The sequence below is a fragment of the Pseudogymnoascus verrucosus genome, assembly GCF_001662655.1.
Source record: "Pseudogymnoascus verrucosus strain UAMH 10579 unplaced genomic scaffold scaffold_8, whole genome shotgun sequence".
NCBI lineage: Eukaryota > Fungi > Ascomycota > Leotiomycetes > Thelebolales > Thelebolaceae > Pseudogymnoascus > Pseudogymnoascus verrucosus.
Window position 1 is genome coordinate 374,879 of NW_017263659.1, and position 18,641 is coordinate 393,519.

Below are 18,641 nucleotides of genomic sequence, written 5' to 3' on the forward strand. Positions count from 1 at the left end.
TGGAGACAGGTACGTCACTGTACAGGGTCCTTGGTGGCTCTTGACCCACTCTCCAGGTCCAAGACTCGATCGATATCATTTTCTTGGAAGCTTTACCTTTTTGCCAACAAAGTAAATAGAAACAATACTTTTAGATCAAGTTCCCCTTTTTGTATATTAGAATTTACATATATGCCCATTGTACATATACGAACGATAAAGGCATAAACACTCAGCACGCCTGTAGTTTCACAACTTCAAACCCCGTGTCATTGCTACATGCGGAAATTCCTCACCATGCACGTTTAATTTCTTTGGTCAACATCTAACAAAGCCAATATAACCTTTTGTGACCCCCTAGACCAGCCGCATGCGGCCACCCGTCACCCATCAATCCAATCTGCCACCCCCCGGCGCTCAGACCCTATCCATTCTCACATCGTACCCCTATAGTCATCCCCATTCCATATAAGACATAAAAACATCAAATTCGCTATCTACTCCATCCATCCATCCCTCCATCCGATTCAATCCCATTCCACCCCACCTCTCCAGGCTCACCTCCCATTACGAGAGAGCCCAAAAAAATCTAGACCCCCCTTCTTTTCCACCCCCACGCCGGGTTTAAGCCACACTCCCAATAACCAGCGCCGCGACGCCCTCCTCCTCGGCGCGCACCGTCAGCTTCGAAGTCACGCCCGACTTAGTCGAGTACGCCATCCTGATATTCGCCACGACGCGTCCGCCCGTGACGGTCTTGCCGAACAGCTTGAGGGTGTGCGTGGTGGTGTTGACGGGGACGTCTGTGCCGTCGAGGGGTTGGAGGGAGAGGGTGCGTGTGAGTTGTTCGGTTGCGTCTGTTGTTTTGTTAGTTTCTCTTTCTCTCTCATAGATAGATAGGTGTAAGGGGTTTTGGTGGAAGGGGAGATAAACATACCAGCAATACTCTTAACCCCACTAAACTGCAGCGTCTCCTCCTCCTCCTCCCCCGCCGCGCCCACCTGCTCCCAGATATGATTAAAGTTCCCCGCAAACGCCGGCGTCACATAATCCGTGCCCGTCAGCTCCAGATCCTCAACCTGGTACTCATCATCGTAACCCGTCTCCTCCGGCTCGCCGTTCGTGGGATCAATCTCCTTGGACGTGAACTTGAGAATATTCGTAAAGCTGCTAGCCACGAACGCACTCTCCCCCGCCACCTTCCTGAACGACACGTAGACCGTGCCAGGCTCGTCCGTAACCAGCTTTGGCGCGGGGATAATGAAGTCCTCCTCCAGCTCGTCCTCATCCGAGGGCGTAGCCAGGACAGATACCTCTTCCAAAACCGTGTCGGGGAGCGTATTCTTGATCTCGTATTGTAAGACGATGTGCTCCTTGAAGATGTGCTTGATGACTCCAACAACGTATTCCGTCTCCGACTCCGTCAGCTCAACAACAGGCGACGACTTGAGCAGCGGGCCGTAGCTCTTCATCTCCGGGATAGCAAGAAGCTGTTGCGAGTACTTCTGCGCCGCCTCCGTCGCCGACGCCAGAGCCTCCGCACCAGACGGCGCGGTCTTCGTCGGTCCGGCCTTGGGCGCCTTGAGCGTCGGCGTCGCGGTGGTGAGTTTCTTAGTGCGATCTTCCGCATCGGCCTGCTCCTTGGTGACGACGGGGATGGTGGAGACGTCGAAGGGGTTATCGAATACCGACTTATCCTCCGCTGTCACGTACATCACAAGCTGGTGCTCAAAGTACGGTAACGAGAACATATTCTCGTTCTTGATGAAGCGGTCCGCCATCTCGTCCGGCTCGGTCATAAGACGCAGGTTGAGCGCAGCGCGATCGCGGACCTCGTCGTCGACGTCGTCTAGGCAGCGGGTAAGTAGAACTGTGACACTGCGCTTGACTTCTGGGTCCTTCTGTCCGACGCCGAACTTGGCTAGGGCCGTAACGGCAGCAGCGCGCACCACGGCGTTCTCAAGGACGACGCGGTTGTAGATGTAGCGGATGTACTTTGTCGGCTGGGAAGTCTTGGGACCCTCCAATCCGAGTAAGTGCAGGATACGGACAGCTAGCTTCGTGAACTCGCAGTCCTCGATGAACTCGCAGAGGTGCGCAAGAGCATCCTCCTTCGACTCAGGGACGAACTTGATGAGGTCGAACATACTCTCCACCACCGCACGCTTGAACTCATATCCGCCCTCATCGCGGAGGATGCCACTGAGGAAAGCAAGCATACCCGCCTGCTTATTCGGGAACTTCAAGCAGAGCGTGCGAATCGCCTCCACAATGGTAATCTTGAACTCATCCGTAATCTCCGACATGAACCCCGAGATCTGCTTCATCAACCTATCCACACTCGCCTCATTCCCCGTCTTCAGCAGCGTCGTAATAGCAAACGTCGCAATCGACCTATTGCTATTCGAGATAAGCAGCTCGATATCCGGGTTACACGGGTTAACCGCCTGCGGCTTGAACGTCGCAAAGTTATGCAGAATGCGAATAGCCGCAAATTTCGTGACGGCCCTTGGCGAGGTGAGGAAAAGCTGTAACACATGAATCGCCTGGATGCACTCCGCATCCGTAACATCACGCATATCGCAGATGGCCTTCGCAGCCTCGAAATTCACCATCTCGCTCTTATGCCTCAGCCACCCATCAAGCAGCACCATCATCGGCTTCCTCAGCGCCGGGTCCTCCTCCGCAAGCTGCGCAGCAAGACGAACCAGCATCACGATCGCAGCCTGGTTCTTGACCGCGCCCGCTACGCCAAACTGCTGCACCATCTTCACCAGCGCCATGCGGTCGTGAACGCGCATCTGGTACAGGAGGCCAATAGCATGGTACTGCGTCATGGTCGAGTTATTAACCGGCATCGCGGAAGCGGAGGAGCTGAAGCCCAGCGAGAATCCGCCGGACGACTTGGTCGTCGCTGCTGCCTCCTGAGTCTCGGATTGCCAGCGCCGCACGACGTCGCGGGCGATGGGGAGGAGGTGGTATGAGGAGACGAGTGCGGCGGCTGAGACGGAGGGGTTCTTATCGACGATTGCGGTCTTCATGACTCGCTCGATGCTCTGGACTGTTGTGGAGTCGATGATGCGGCAGAGAGCTCTGATGGCGTTAGGGCGGTAGATGGCGTCTGTGCCGCCGCCGGTGTCCTTCATGACTGTGCTGGTGACCATGATGATGTCCTCGGCGGAGTTGGCGAGCTCCTTGATGACGAGGAGCACCATCTGGCGGAGACTGGCATCTTTGTTCTGGAAGAGCTTTGAGATGCCGAAGAAGAGCGTCGTAGCTTCGTTGGTGGGGAACTTCTCCCCCGTGTAGAGGAGGAGGGCGATCTTGGTCAGGAGGATTCGACATCTTCGCGGTTGGATGGGAGAGGAATTGAATAATCGTGCTGCGTGCGGCGGACAGTTGGTTAGCTAAAGGGGAAGAGCTCTCGGGGGGGTGTGTTCGAGGGGGGGGCTAAGCTCAAGCTGTCTTCCTCACCTTCTTGGAAGACGGAGGTGCGGTCCACCTTCATGAGGGCCTGGTCTCCATCTTCGTCTTTCTTGCTGTAACTCATGATGATGAGGTATGCTCCCCAGCGTCACGAATTGGCAAGTTTAGAGGGGTGTGTGAGGCGCCGTAAACTTGCGGAAATGGTCTGGCGGTATGGGCCGCCCTGGAATGTCGCGACGTCGCCAGTATCCAGTGGGCCACCCATAATTAGGCGAGGAACTCTTGGCATTTGGAGCTCTGGTTTTGTATGATGAATGTGTACTACAAATAGGCTCGTCTCTTTAAGATTATCCCTCCGGTATAGTGTAGGGGTTAACATAACCCGCTTTCAAATTTGGAGCCGGGTAGCCCCGGGTTCGATTCCCGGTACCGGAATTATTCTTTTTTTTGCCTTTTTGATATAATTATATTTTTCTCATTCATCTGAAATTCATCATGGTCTGGTTTACCTTCTTTTCTAGCTACTACGCTACTTATATCTTGTTTTGGTATATCAATGCTTGTTTGTAGAGGTACGTAAATCAGCTTTTTTGATCCCACAATTCTAATAATCTATAAAAACCATCGGTCTAGAAAATACCCCTATTACAAAATATATATACACCTTATAATTATTTTAAAAACCAAGTACTTTAGCTAATAATTTACCATTAAAATATCCCCTTGTCTATCTTTCCCCTACACCCTACTATTACCCTGAGGTGACAATGATACCCCGATTAATCACACATCAGAATGAAGGGAACATGTCACAAATGGTATGCGTCACACATCACATCACGCCACATCAATATCACATGCATCAAAACCACACACAAGTCAACAATAAAAACAATAAAAAGTATAAAAGCAATTTTTCAATTCAGCCACACCCAGAACCGTCAAGCAGTAGACAAACACACAGCGCCGCCACCCTCCCCCCCTTAAAAAAAGGAAGGAAGGCAACCACGCTTGCGCGACCCGCTCTCCAGCCCCAGGTCCAACAAATAACCCCTCCCTTCCCCTTCATCCTCTCGGAAAAGCATAATGGAAGTAGAGTAGCGTGTGTGCAAAAAAAATATTCCCTGACAGAGCATTGATTGATTGATAGTTGCAAAAAGTCGCGAAGGGAAAAAGAAGAAAGCCAGTCGAGACAAGAAGGGCCATTATCAATCGACTCTACACGCCAACCCGCCTCTATCCTACTCCCCCCCCCCTGGCGCCCCCCGCGCTACCCTCTCCCTTGCACCTGCCTCTCCTCCCTGATCGAAAACATAAAATGAATGGCTAGCTAAGGAAACGTTGTGCATGACCAAATAAAAAAGCAAAACAAATAAAGAGACCTCCCCACAAGCCGGCTGCCATTCCAGTAAATATCCGCGCTTTCCCCTCTTGATATTGACAAGCTCCACATATCCATATGTTCAAGTGAGTGGTGGGGGTTTGGAATGAGACAAGACGTAGGGTGGCGTGAATGACAGTGTTGCTCCCTGTTGAATGCACCCCTTTCCTGGACGAAGTTCTGCTTTCCGCTTCCGTCGTATTAAAGTCAAGGGGCGGGGGAGCGCCACGCTGGGAAATAACTATTCGCGCAAAAGAAATAAAAAACATGAAAGAATAAAAACGAAAACTGTTTCTGGTGGAAAGCTGGTCGGTAGCTGGCTGCGCATCCGTGGCCGGGGATTGACAATTGTTATGGTCGTGTGCGTGTGCCAGGTCTAGATCCGAGCTTCTCCTGATTTCTTGTTTACGTATCGTTATATCGATGGCCATTCAGTAATAATGAAGTCGATGTTGCTCCAGAGTAGGAGTCAACAGTAACAATGATTGTGTCATTGCGAGCTGATCTTCAAAGTTGCAGACGCCATCGAAGTGCCGTTCGAAAGCTTGAAACTCATGGGGCCCAGTTCGTCGTTGTTAATTGCCCTGCCAAGTGCAGGTAACGAGCGAGCCAATAGCCATGAAGTCCAAAACTGACGAGACATGTAATAATCGATAAAGTCGAGCCTGAGCCGATTGCGAAACAAGACAATTCATAAGATATGAGTAGCGTGTGCGTGTAATCGAGCTGTTACACAGGCCACACCGTGACAAGCGAATGCTAGCCACGAGAGTGACTCTGGGCCAAGACAAAATATCTCGAATTTGAGTCGTATAGAGTGTCGTCCAACGAAAACTTTCAGTACCATTGCTGCGTAGACGGTTCATCTCTCTTTACTCGGTAAGTGGCAGGTGCGCCTAGACCAGTGCTAGTCACAACACCCTTGGAGGCGGAGCGAAGCCTATTTGCGGAGACTGTAGCGTCAGCCATCCAGTCAGCATAGTATTCCTCTCGCGGCTAGCGACAATAAAGCACCAAACGCGAAGGAAAGGAAAAAGATTCCTTACAAGGAACCGGATTCGGCAAAGTCACTCACATCCTATCACTCCCACCAACGGCTCGGTTCGTCTCGGGGGTATCGGCTCCGCTGGCGCCACGCTCCATGACCTTGCGGCGGGTGGTAGAGATAGCCCCGGGCTTGGAAGCGGTAGATGCCTGCTGAGGCGTCGGCTGGCCTGCAGTTGCGGCATTAGTGCGAGTACGGTGCTGCTTCTCATCTTCCTCCGCACCTGGGGTGTTACCAGCCGCCTGGGCAATGGCCTGAGCATTCTTCTGGTACTTGTACACAGTCCAGTCGAAGACGTAATCGTACTGGAAACCCTCACGGACGAAGAGGTCACGGAAGATCTTTCGGAGGTAGGAGTAATCGGGCTTGTCGTCGAAGCGAAGGGACCTGGTGTAGTTGAGGTAGATGGCGAACTCGTTGGGGAATCCACGGCAGAGAACCTCAGTCGGGGTGGTCATCTTCTTCTCCATAATACGGTCGTACTTCTGCTTCTTGGTGGCAGCCTTGAGTCCCTGCCATGGGAGGGATCCACGGCAGAAGTAAAGCATAACGTATCCGAGGGACTCCATGTCGTCACGGCGAGACTGCTCTTGGAGGGGGTTAGAATTGGACAGTAAAAGGGTTTGGATATATACATACCGACACCAAGATGGGTGTTGATCGAAGCATAACGGGCAGTACCAGTCAAGTTCTTGTTCTCTCTGTATGGGATGTGGAAATGGGTCTTGGGGTCACGGTACTTCTTGGCCAGACCGAAATCGATAACGTTGACCTGGTTGCCACGCTTTCCAATGCCCATGAGAAAGTTGTCGGGCTTGATATCACGATGGATGAAGGACTTGGCGTGGATATACTCGATACGCGAGATGAGCTGATCCGCGAGGAGCAGGACGGTCTTCAGCGAGAACTTGCGGTTGCAGAAGTTGAACAGGTCCTCCAGACTGGGACCGAGGAGATCCAGAACCATGGCATTGTAGTCACACTCTGTCCCGAACCAGCGCACGAAGGGGATTCCGACACCGCCGGCCAGGGACTTGTAGACACGAGCCTCATATTCGAGCTGGGGGTGCTTGGCCTTGACGCTCTCGAGCTTGATGGCGATCTCCTCGCCGGAGATGATGTTGGTGCCGAGATAGATGTCACCGAAGCTGCCGCTTCCGATCTTACGGCCGATGCGGTACTTATTACCTACACGGAGATCCTATTGCACACACACCACAGGTTAGCCATCAGTCCACCAGTATGAGGAGATATAACACGTGTTGCAGCGAGCAGAAGAGAAGCACGACTGGGTCAGAGTCACGGTGAGGGTTTTGCCGTGTGCCTTCCTGAGAGGCAGAGAGCAAAGACACCACCACCGGCTGTGCAGCTCCGAGCCAGGCCCCACGTATCGGGAAGGATTATTGCCCGTTTGGAGGGTGAGGAAAGGGAGTATAAACCAGAGGGTTGGATTTCGACTTGGAAGCGGGTGGATTCACCATAGTAGCCATTTTGAATAACTATGGACTCTGTTGTACCGGATCTCTAGATCCAATACGAGTCTCGATATGCTGTTGAGGTGGGTGAAGTCGTGGTTGACTCAACGCGCATGAGCTCGCGGCGGGGGGTTCTGGGTTGATGGAAGATGGTTGTGGTGTGTGTGTTTTTGACGGAAGGTGTGATGGGAAGGAAGGGAAGTATTGTATCGGGAGGAAGAAGTTTTGGAGTTAGACGAAGGGGTGATGTTGTTGATGATGATGTTGTGGGAGAGTGAGGACCTCTAGAGCCTCGTTTTGGGGAGAGGAAGCGGTGAGGTTGACGATGTCAAGAGTAGTAGTCGATGGTAAGCAGAGGAGGAGAGTTGGATGGAACTAGAGTAGTGTGGTTGTAGTGTAGTGTAGTGTGGTGGTGGGTGAGGGTAGTAGCGTGGATGAGGGATGGGAAGAGAAGAAAGGAAGCGGGCCTGTGGGTATTGGGATCTGGGTGGTGGTGGTGGTAGTTTCTGTAAGTGTGAAAGAGGTGGGTGGTGGGTTTAGTGGGTGGCTGTAGTGGGTGGGTTTATGAGTTTAGTGGTGAAAGGGTAAGTAAGCGGCGGAGTGACTTTTTTTAGTTTTTAGGTGGGCAGAGGCAAGAAGGGAGGAGAGGAGGCAGGCAAGAGGCAAGAAGGAGGCTGTTTTAGAGGCTCAGGCGGTGTTCAGGCGGTGCTCAGGCGGCAGGAGAATAGTGGAGAGTGGATCAGAAGCGAGGAGAGGAGAGAGGAGAGAGGGAACGGTGAATGTATAGTACTGTCTATGTCTATAGTACAGTTACAAACCCGGGGCTGTATGGATGGATGGATGTAACCTGTAACGAACGAACAACAGGCTGTGAATTGTGAATGTGAGATGTGAGAGTTATCTTTGTGTGTCTGATTGTATTTGTTCGGAGAGTTTGAAATGCTCCGTTGGCGGAATGATTCTTTGTGTATTACAGTATTGTGTGTGCAGTGTGCAGTACCATGTGTATAGCAGTACTATGCGTATAGAGGATTGTATGAGCGGTAAGTAATAACAAAGAGACTGTAATGCTACTAATTACAGTAGTGAATCTAGAGATGTCCTTTATTCAGAAAGTACATACAATATACGATACATACGTACATACAATACAATACAGTAAAGTAAGAGGAGGTTTTTTCAGGATTATGCGGCAAACTATACATACACCCACCCAGTAGTACTATTACTATAGCACCTACCATGGCTAGTAGTATATGCCATCGCATGTACCACTACACCCAGTTCTCTAAGTACAGTTACATCCCTCCGCACACCTCCCTCAGCACTCGCTCGTGTCGTCTAGTGTGTGGTTGAAAGGGCGAGAGCAATACCATCCCATCCATACAACACCACCCACCACACAGGGCCACCACGATGATGATGTATGTTACAGCGGCAAGCTACGTACGTACGGGTGCGGCCATTCCCCTTCCCCTACTCCTGTCCTATACGGTCACGGTCATGACCATAGTCCCTTAACAGCCTCTCCCCTATCCCCTTTCATCTGTCACTGTCATCCCATCCCGTTCATGGCTTTGAGGTTACATATTTACCCTGAGATTGAAGGATGAAGGGGGAGCCTTAAAGCCTTGGAGCTAGCCTTGCCGGAGTACAAAGCGTGGCTCCCACGACTACGGCTACGGCTGCGATGGTTGGGAGGGCGTGGGTTAGGAGGGGGTATGTATAGCCTCAACCTAGGTAGGCTGGGTATGTATGCCATGCCATACGGTATGATGTCAGGGTATGTATAGCCTCAGCCTACTTCTACTTCCATCAACATCACGGATATCTTCATACCTTGCATCTGGTCATTATACTGCTGTACTGCATGGCAGACATACTACATCACCTTGCAGGTTAGTAGGTACATACGATATATACTTTCGATATATACTTCAATATATACTTTCCCATATGTCCCCATTTTGCCGTGACAGTAGTAGCAGTGTACTGTTTTAGACGCCGCCGCGTCCGCGTCCATACATACACACATAAGCAACCCATCCCATCATCAATCACGCCCATCGTGTAAACCAAAGGGCTCTCTCTACACACACCCGACGGCGGGTGGCTTACACATCTCCCTCCCTCCTCCCTCCCTAACCCACGAACCTACCAAACCACCACCACCACCACTACTTCCTCACCTCCTCACATGAGGGAGCTCACATGAGGGAATAAAAACCCACCCATACCCGCCCATCAAACCCATCCCTCACAAACCCCCATCTCCCCCCCATCATCCGCGCCTCCCCCTCCCCAAGTACCGTACACATACCATACCATACCAAACCCAACCCCTCCCATTGGGCCCCGCCACCGCACCGCACCGCCGCACCCAACTCCCCCGGTGGGTGCGGTGCGTCTGAGCCCAGCTGGGCCTGTCTGTCTGGCTGGGTGGTTAGCCAGCTGGGTCTGGGTCTACCGAGGGGTGGTCTCAAGTATGCGTCCTCGTCCTGTCCGCGCCTCCGTCGGTGATGCGTGGCGGTGCGGTGGTGGCGAACGGAGATGCCGTATATGATGTACGCGGCGGCGGCGGTGCCGTGGGTAGGACTTTTTTTACAGAAAAAAAAAAGCTTATACACATACGTATAAACCCCTCGTGATTCTACAAATACCGAAAATCCGATCCGTCTATACGTACGTAACGTACAGTCATCAGTCATCCCCCATTCCCCTATCGTCGCTGTACCTCGAATTCCAAACCCCGAAACATCACCCTCCTCCGCACCCAGCCCCAACCCAACACAGAGACAAGGACACAGGAGAGACAAAGGCCGAAGACCCCACTCCGGCGGCCCGCTCGCTACGATCTAAAACCACCACTCACCTACCGTCCACTGAACGCAACCCCCTCCCACCGCACCGCACGCACGCGCCCATACCGTAGTACCACATATAACCACAACCACAAACCACATAACCACATGCAGACCCGCAGCCGCGCGCACTCGCTGGGCCCCAACCCAAGGCATCCCACCCGGCTCCTCTGCGGGCGTCTCGCCGCAATGGCTTTAAATAGGTCGCGCTGCTGCGTATAGTGCGATAGGATGGTAGAGTGTAGAATGGGATAGGATAGGTAGGATGGGAAAGGATAGTTGGGGCCGACTTGGGGCCAAGGGCAACGGACACCGCTCCGGCGCTCAATGACGCTGGAACAGACCAGACCTGAGACATCCCGGGGACGGGGGGCGATCGCGTCTCAGATGCGCCGCCGTCGGTCGTGAGGGGTTGGGTTGTGTTGGGGTTTTGGGTTAGCTTATCTATACAGCTCCTGCTTCATTGCGTATCCCGTGACCCCCTCTCCTGCTGAGTAGAGTAGAGTACAGTGGAGTAGAGTAGGGTGCATACAGCATTCCGAATTAGACCAGAGTAGCATCGATGATACACATATAGCACTCACTGCAGCTTAGACCAGAGCGAGTATTGATAACCCCCCCCCCGGGCGCACCCCACCAGGGCAGCACAGTTCAAGCACAACCAAGAACAAGCACAAGCATAAGCAGATCCGTTGGCTGCGGCGTTATCGACACTCCGCGGCTTGCGCTAAGGTGGTTGCGAGGTGGTTTGGCAGGTGCTTGGTGAGGGGAGGGAGTAGTAGGGATCATGATGAGAGCGGGGTATGTGAATAGGCCATCTATATAGTAGTGCAGTGTAGTGGAGTACGACGGACAGCTCGGCGCTTAACTTACAGAAAGAAAAGGAAGGAGGGAAGGGAGGCAAGGAAATAAGGCCCGTCTCGGCGGTGGGTTGGCGCTCATGACAGATGCGAGAGAAGCTAGGTTGTGGATAGGGAAGGGAGGCAGGAAGGAAAAAGGGACCTTGGCCTGGCTGGGCCGGCTGGGCTACGGGTTAGAAGTGTTAAAAAAGTATTTTACCGCCGCCGTACAGCTGCGGATATTTATAAAACCCCATATCATCCAAGTCATCTGGTCAGGTTGGCAGGGAAGCTCGGGGTAGAATCAAGAGGGGGAATGAAGGGAGCACAAAAAAAATCCACACCAAGATAATCCACGGAAACCGAAAACACATCTCAGCTATTAAACCACCCAATTCAATTCACTCCCCTCCCAATAAAAAATCTCTACCTCGCGGCAAGTGGTCATACGCGTCTGTCCAAATCCATTCATTGGGTCTTTCTTCGCATGCATGCATCCCTTGATGTGTGCTGTTGTGGTTTGTATGGTACATTTCATCCCTCCTCTCCCTCTTCCCTCTCCCCCTTCTCCTTCCTCCTCCTCCCCCTCTCTCTTCTTTGAATTCAAGTCCCAGTTTCAATCAGCCATAGCTATATAGCAAAGGACATATCCCCCTTCTCTCCGACCTCCACAAAACAGAATATAGAAACCCGATCGATCAAATAAACCTCAAAACAAGCTCCGTTACGCTGTGTTCGTTCGCCCCTTGATGGGGGTGCGAGACGGGGGGGTAATGTGCAGTTGTTGGCGTTAGATCAAAGCATATCGAACAGAAAAAAGAGATACGAAAGGATAACAACAAATAGCAAATAACAAAAAAAAGGAAAAAGCAAGACAGAAACAGATCATGACGCCGGATATAATCGGAAAATCTCGAACAAAAACTCGAACAGTCGTCTCTCCCATTTTATCCCTACCCCCCATCATTCCCCCTCCCCTCCCTCAAACACGGGAGAGCGGGGTTCAAATATCTTCAATATACAAACAAGGCAGTAGTGCGCGCAGCAGCAGCTCGATTTTCATGGCAAGAGGTATGCGTGCGTGGTAAACGTAAACATCATATCAGTCATCCCCCCCTTTCGCCGCTCAAAACACATTCCCCTTCACCCCCCCCGCCGTCGTCGGGGACAACTCATCCGCGCTCCCCTTCCTAACCCTCGTCTCCGCCTCCGCCGAATCGAGCCTCTTCCTCCAATCCGCCAGACTATTGCTCAGGCCATGCTGTTCCTGGCCGCCGCTCTGTCCGTCGTCGTCGCCATCGGGCCTCTCGAGGTCAAAGTTCGTGGACTGGCGGTAGTTCTTACTCGTCGTCTCCCAGTGCGTGCGCAGGGTCTCGAGCTCGGATGCCAGGCTGTCGAGGGCCATGGAGTTGCGGTCGTTGGCGCGCTCCGTCGTGTCGCTGTATAGTGACTCGCCGGAGACGCTGTCGATGTCGCTGAGGTTGCGGGTGTGTCCGCCTCCCGCTTTGGCGCTGCCGGCGACAGCATCGCTGAGGTGGGACTGTCGACGGTAGTTGTCGACGGAGGACTCGACCTGGTCAAGCAGCAGAGAGACCTTCTGCTCGGCGTCTAGGGCGCGCCTCTCGAGATTCGCGTTCTCCTGCTGCAGCTGGTCGAGGTCGAGACGCGCTTGCTCGGACGAGGTGGTGATTTGGCGTTTCGCCTCGTCGTGGGCCTCGGTGAGGCGTAAGCGGTCTGCTTTGGTGGACTCGAGTTCCTTGCGGACGTCGGAGAGCTGGTTTTCCATTTCGGAGCGCGAGGTTTGGATCTCGGCTTGGAGGTTCGAGATTTGTTGGCGGAGAGCCTCTTTTTCTTGTTCCCACTCGGTTGGCTCGGCGGAGTCGGCGGCCTTGGATCTCGCTCCCTCCACTTCGGCCTTAAGGCGGCCATTCTCGCCCTTCAGTTTGGAGAGCTCGTCCTTCATGCGCTTGAGCATCTTCTCGGTGCCCTTCACGTAGTGGACGGCGGACTGGTAGTCGTTCTCGAGCTGAGCGAGCTTCTCGCGGTATGTGCTCTCAACCTCCTGTGACTGCGAAGCATGGAGTTGCTTTGTCTCTTCATGGGATTGCTGCGACGTCAGAAGCTGCTGCTCAAGTTCACGCAGACGGCTTTGCTCTGGTGAGTCTGAACGCATCTGCGGGCTATTCAAGCCACGAGCTCTTGCTGCAGTTATCGGGCTGATACCACGCTCTTGGAGCAGGTCCTTCAGGGTGTTATGTTGGACATGCACAGCGTTGGTCTCGAGCTGCTGGTTCGCAATCTGGTGCCTCATCTCCGAGTTGGCAGCCTGCAGAGTCTGGACTTCCTTCATGGTAGACTGGAGCTGCTTGCGGATACTCATGCCTTCACGGCTGACCTGCTCTTGGTACGCCTCAAGACCAGCAATGCGCTCCTCTGCACTTCGGAGTTTCTCCGACGCATTGTCCGCAGCAGTCTGGTACTTACGCACCAAGACGTTAGCCGCTTCAGCCTGGGCCTGGAGAGTAGCGACCTTCTCGCCTCCAGAAGTTGGGCTCATCGACATATCCCTCGTTGACACCTTGTCGAGACCAGACATAACAGCTAGGCGAAGGCTTTGTGCTTCCGTTGCATGCTTGTCGGCAATTTCCTCGGCATCGCGCAGACGCTGGCTTGCAGTTTCGAGCTCGGAAGTTCGCTCCTCGTGCTCGGAGCGAAGGTTGCGTAGCTTGTCCTCAAGAGCTTCGCGCTGGCTGCGCTCTTCCTCTACCTTGCGTTCGAGGTGCTCCTTCATGTCGTGCGCAGCGGCGATAGCTGCCCTCAGAGACCCGAAAGTTTCACTGTGGTCCTTTGATGTCCCAAGTAGCTCGTTATGCTGTCCCTCCAAGGTCTCTCTATCGACCTGGAGGAGGTTCGCCTTAGCGACGGCCTCAGCACACAGGATAGACTGTTCCCTGGCCTCCATATGGACGTGGTGCAGTTCAGCCTTCAAGCTCTCAACCTCCGAGGAATTCTTCTGCTTGTAGCTCTCCAGCTCTGCGATGCGAGCTTGGGCAATATTCGCAGTCTCCTCTGCAAGTTTGCGGCCACTGGCCTCTGCTTCCACTTCCGCAGTCAGACTGTCGATATTCTTCTGTAAGTTCGACTGCGCGCTTAATGCTTGTGCAAGCTTTCGTGCGACATCGGTTGAGCGATCACCAGATATCGAGTTTGTATCTCTCGAATCATTGTCCAGTTGCGGTGTGCTGGTTTGGCTACCTCCGTGGGCGGCAAGTTTTGCCTTTGCATACACTGCTTCACTGACAGCAGCATCGCGTTGCTTCTCTACTTCAGCGATCTTCTTAGCTGCAATAATTGCTTGCTGGTCGATAGATCCTTGCACTGAAGACAGTTCAGACCGCATGGCGATCAGAGCCTCGATCAATGGCCTTTCGGCATCAGAGAATGACGTTGAGATCCGGTTGTCAAGGATTGAGCTTGGAGTACCACCTGGTGTGTATCCCGACTTTCTAGCGAGCTCGAGCTCCGAAGCCATCCAGGCATTGCGGTTCCTAAGGTTATCAAGCTCGTTGAGTAATGAGACGGTCTGGGAGTTCCTTGCCGATTTGTTCTTTGTCGCGTTGCTTCCTTGCCTCGAAGGAGGTGGCGGAGAACCAGTACGGTTGGTGACACTCTTCAAAGTCCCCTCGTTGATACTCCCCAACGAGCCCTGCGGACGACGAGACTTTGACCCTGATCGAGGCAGCTCCACAGACGCTTGCTGCATATTTGTAGGTGGGGCCTCGGCGATTTCCTGCCTGACAACCTCCTGCTTGGCAACAACAATCGGTGCAGTTATCGGTAGTCCGCGCTGTCCGTTGCTGGTAGGACTATCACGAGGAGATAGAGACAACCCCCTACTCCCCGGTCCGTTCCTCTCTTGCGACTGGCTTCTCATCGAAGTATCAATACCAGGGCCAAAGCCTCTACTTTGAGGCGGCGGCTTGCCACGGAATGGGTTTCCCTGTTGCGGTGCGCCGTTGGGCCTACTAGGAGCCATTCCTTGAGGAGGTGGTCCAGCGGGTGCCTGCATCAGCGATGCGCGAGGTAGCTTTGAGCCTATACCTAGGCCTTGCAGAGGCGCCGAACCAGGGCCTGGGCTATCTCTGCCCATATCCATTCCGTCGACTCCTGGAGGCCCATTCGGCCGGCCACCATACATATTCTGTTGTCCCATAACGCTTGTACGTGCCGGTGCTCCATTGAGTCTCTTCATATCAGGCGGGCCATCCGCAGGGCCGCGCGAACCCATGAGTCTCCTATCTGCGTCGCTCGGCCTGCGGCCAGCCACCTGCTCCCCAGCTGGGGTCTGCTGGATCATCTGGTCGTTGGGGTATCGGATCTTAGATGTATCGAGCAGGAAAACCACAGACAAGTCAGCCGCATCTCGCGATGCCGTGCTAGGCTCTCCTCCGAGGACAACAATCTGCTTTCCATACGCCGTCATGCTGTGGCCGGATCGAGCGGACGGCGATGGGCCCATATTCTGGAAAGTATACCAACGACGACTTGATATCCTGAAGGCTGCCAGATCTCCAAGATCTGCGCCCTCTTCAGTGCGCCCTCCAAAAACGTACATGACATCGTCTACTATTGTCGCAGCATGGCCTTCTCTAGGTGCTGGGATGTATCCTATGCAGTCTAATTGGGTCCAGGCGTTTGGTACTGGGTCGTAGCACCAAACATCGTTGAACCACTGGAAGCCGTTGGTGCCACCGAATCTGGCATCTATTAGTCTCGTAATTTATATGCAGAGGTTCTGATAACTTACAGGTAAAGACATTCATTCCATGTGACAATGGAGTGGTTAGTACGCGGAGGTGGGATGCTTCCATCAGTTGCCATCTCATCATTTTGGATCAACATCTCCCAGCGGTTGGTCGGTACCTGAAGTAGGTTAAGATCGAATGCAACCAGGTCATTCATAAAGTAACCCTCCACTTGACCACCAAATACGTAGATTTTTGATCCGACAATGTTCAAGGAATGTCCATATCGTCCGGCAGGCCTTGGGCCGGCAGGCACAGCTCTGGACCATTGACGTGTAGCTGTATATCATAAGTCAAAAGGTTTGGTTGAGGAGTGGTTGAACCTACATGTGTTCAAAAGGTATAAGGTCTCATCCAACACATCGCTGTCATCCATCTTGGTATCACCACCGTAGACAATGAATGCATTCCCCACAAGTAAACTTGCATGACCAACTCTTGGCCCTGGTCCTTCTGCCGTTGTTGCCAGCGGGTAGCAGGCCATATTTCCTCCTCCACCTTCTACCAACCATAAGTCGCCCTTAACAGTCGAGCTGTTGATCAAGCCTCCCATTATATATATGTCACCGTCCTTCGAGGACACCGAGTTAACTGCCGCGCCATATCTAGGGAACGGACTCGGATGCGACGACGTGAAGGTTAATTTCCTATACGTCCAAGGGTATAACGCTGTATTCGGAGCTGAATTTACAGGCTGGACAGCCGGCGCAGTTGCATTTCGTAGCTAAGTTCCGTGTCAGCTACTATCAGGGAACGTGCATCTACAATGCGACATTGTATCCAGGGAGAACTCACTGGCAAATCCGACTTCTCCAAACCTCCAGTTCCTCTCCTCACGGGTCCCTTGGGGTCCGGACTAGGCGCATTGCCATGGAACGAATTGATCGAATTATTCACACTCCCTGTCGGCGTCGGTGTTTGGCTCAGGGTCAACCCATCCTTCTCATCCTTCGATCCTCGCCCATTGCCATGTAGCGACGCCTGTGATCCCGCGACCGAACCCTTCTCATCCGCCTTCGTCGCCGCAGCGGCCTTCTCCTGGTTCTTCTTGCTCTTGAAGAGGAAAGCCATTATTCGTGGTCGTCGCTCGGCGAGCGTTGGTGGTCGCTTATCGTATTAAACTTGTTGCCGCGCCCGGGCGGACGAACTGCGTGAACTATGCCAATGCGCCGAAAAGGGGATATGCAGTATTCGAGGTTCGAGGATGCAGTTGATTCGATGTCGGAGTTCGGTGATATTGTTTGCGATGGGGGGATTCGCGGTGGTGGACAAGGAATCGCGAAAAAAATGTCGAGGGTTGGGTTTGGTGGTGGAAGATGGCTGGGAATTGGCACACGGGGTCCGAATTAGAGTGCGCGCACGCGTGGAGGGCGTAACAATGTCGGTAGGCGATCTGCAAGTGATTAGGTGAGTGATGTCTCCAATGTCCCCCACAGACTGGCAGTTTGATGTCTCTAACAAAACGGGGCCGTCGTCGGGAGGCTGGGAGGCTGGAGGAGAAAGATGGCGGAAGGTTCGTAAAAAGGTGAGGGTGACGGGCGGGCTACTACTCAGATGGATGGATGGATGGTCCAAGGGTGGCCGGTAACTCGCCAAGTTATAATTACCTTTCCAAGGAGGTCGATCACGAGAAACCACTTTACAAACACCAACAACGAAAGGGAATGGGCGACTGATGATTAGATATTGCGATAGAATTAAAGTACAAATGATTTAATAAGCGCATTACGAGTCAACAATGAGCAAATAAGTCAATACTACTCTCCTGATTCTGGAATAATTTTTCTTTCTATCGATAGGGAGTCTACCCATTCTACCCATAGTACAATTTTGTAACCCCTGAGCTGGCTCGTGTCGTTAACATTATGGGCGTTTCCCCCAGCTTTCTGAAACGCTATCAGCAAAAGGGAAAGGGTCAAAGTAGTCAAGGCAAGGGCGGCGGCCGTAACACGACCGTTTGCGTCTAGTGTAGCCCATCGTCGCATACTCTACAATTATCAACTATCAACGATTCCTTCTACAGTACATATGGCCGACCTGGCTAATTCATCCCATATTCCTGCAGGCACTCCTCTAGAGTCAGTTAGTTACTGCTCATATGCACCAGAAATTTAGAGACAGAGGATTGCTGCAGTGCGTGAACCGCTGTATGGTAATCTCAACGGGCGTAGATCACCATTCACGCACAGACTTCCTTGAAGCTTTGTATACTTATACGTATAACAAAACCTCTGCTATTTCCCCCTTCCCAATTTCCTGCGCTATGTATATCCGTTCACCATCTCCCATATCTGCCACGGCACAGCATAAGAAACCTTCTGCGCTGCAACATCCAGTACTCACACACCAGTCTTCACACACACACACAAACCACTACTTGCCCGCCACAGTCCTGCAAAAGTCGCTCTCCCCTCCCAAATGTCATAACCACCACGTCGCCCATCCCTCCCAAACCCACCCACCACCAAACCCCTATAAGCCCGCCCGCCCCGCCCCGCCCGACAAAAATCCCAATGATAGGGGCATAACCCAAATCCTCCCATCCCCTCTCCACACCTCATGCACGCCTCGCCATTCCCATCACACGCAGCGCCGCTTAACCAATGACACGTCGCATGTTCGCAACTCCCGAACGTGCCTGCGTCTGCTTGGTGTAAAGCCACCACCATTGCTCGGAAAGAGATGGGTGCTCCGCATCTCTGCCTTGGGGAGGGGGGGACAAGAGAGGCGTGCAGGTGGTTGACAGCTCCGAGTAGCCGGGTATGGGTGGTGGAGGGTATGTAACCTATGTTGTACGCGGAGGATGGGGGTTGGGTACGAGTCTAAAGGT

At 52.9% G+C, this 18,641-nt stretch overlaps 3 protein-coding genes and 1 non-coding gene across 4 annotated transcripts; 1 reads left to right on the forward strand and 3 right to left on the reverse strand.

Annotated features, from left to right (window-relative positions):
* Positions 1-210: 210 nt before the first annotated feature.
* Positions 211-3,619, reverse strand: SEC21 (coatomer subunit gamma). The gene is made up of 3 exons (XM_018272161.2): positions 3,454-3,619; positions 917-3,361; positions 211-836 (listed from the first exon to the last, which is right to left on the reverse strand). Exons 1-3 carry the CDS (start codon positions 3,527-3,529, stop codon positions 604-606), a joined length of 2,754 nt encoding a protein of 917 aa, XP_018133044.1. The 5' UTR covers positions 3,530-3,619; the 3' UTR covers positions 211-603.
* A 139-nt stretch (positions 3,620-3,758) lies between these two features.
* Positions 3,759-3,840, forward strand: VE01_02654 (the record flags this gene model as incomplete). Its single annotated transcript has 1 exon — positions 3,759-3,840. It is a non-coding gene; the product is annotated as a tRNA-Glu (tRNA).
* An 818-nt stretch (positions 3,841-4,658) lies between these two features.
* On the reverse strand, positions 4,659-7,949 carry HRR25 (serine/threonine protein kinase). The gene is made up of 4 exons (XM_059463460.1): positions 7,310-7,949; positions 6,471-7,032; positions 5,862-6,420; positions 4,659-5,739 (listed from the first exon to the last, which is right to left on the reverse strand). Exons 1-4 carry the CDS (start codon positions 7,319-7,321, stop codon positions 5,727-5,729), a joined length of 1,146 nt encoding a protein of 381 aa, XP_059319935.1. The 5' UTR covers positions 7,322-7,949; the 3' UTR covers positions 4,659-5,726.
* Positions 7,950-11,395: 3,446 nt separating this feature from the next.
* Positions 11,396-17,415, reverse strand: KEL2 (Negative regulator of mitotic exit). Its single transcript, XM_018272163.2, has 4 exons — positions 16,607-17,415; positions 16,139-16,535; positions 15,814-16,090; positions 11,396-15,763 (listed from the first exon to the last, which is right to left on the reverse strand). The coding sequence occupies exons 1-4, from the start codon at positions 16,880-16,882 to the stop codon at positions 12,133-12,135; spliced, it is 4,581 nt and encodes a 1,526-aa protein (XP_018133040.1). The 5' UTR covers positions 16,883-17,415; the 3' UTR covers positions 11,396-12,132.
* Positions 17,416-18,641: the final 1,226 nt, after the last annotated feature.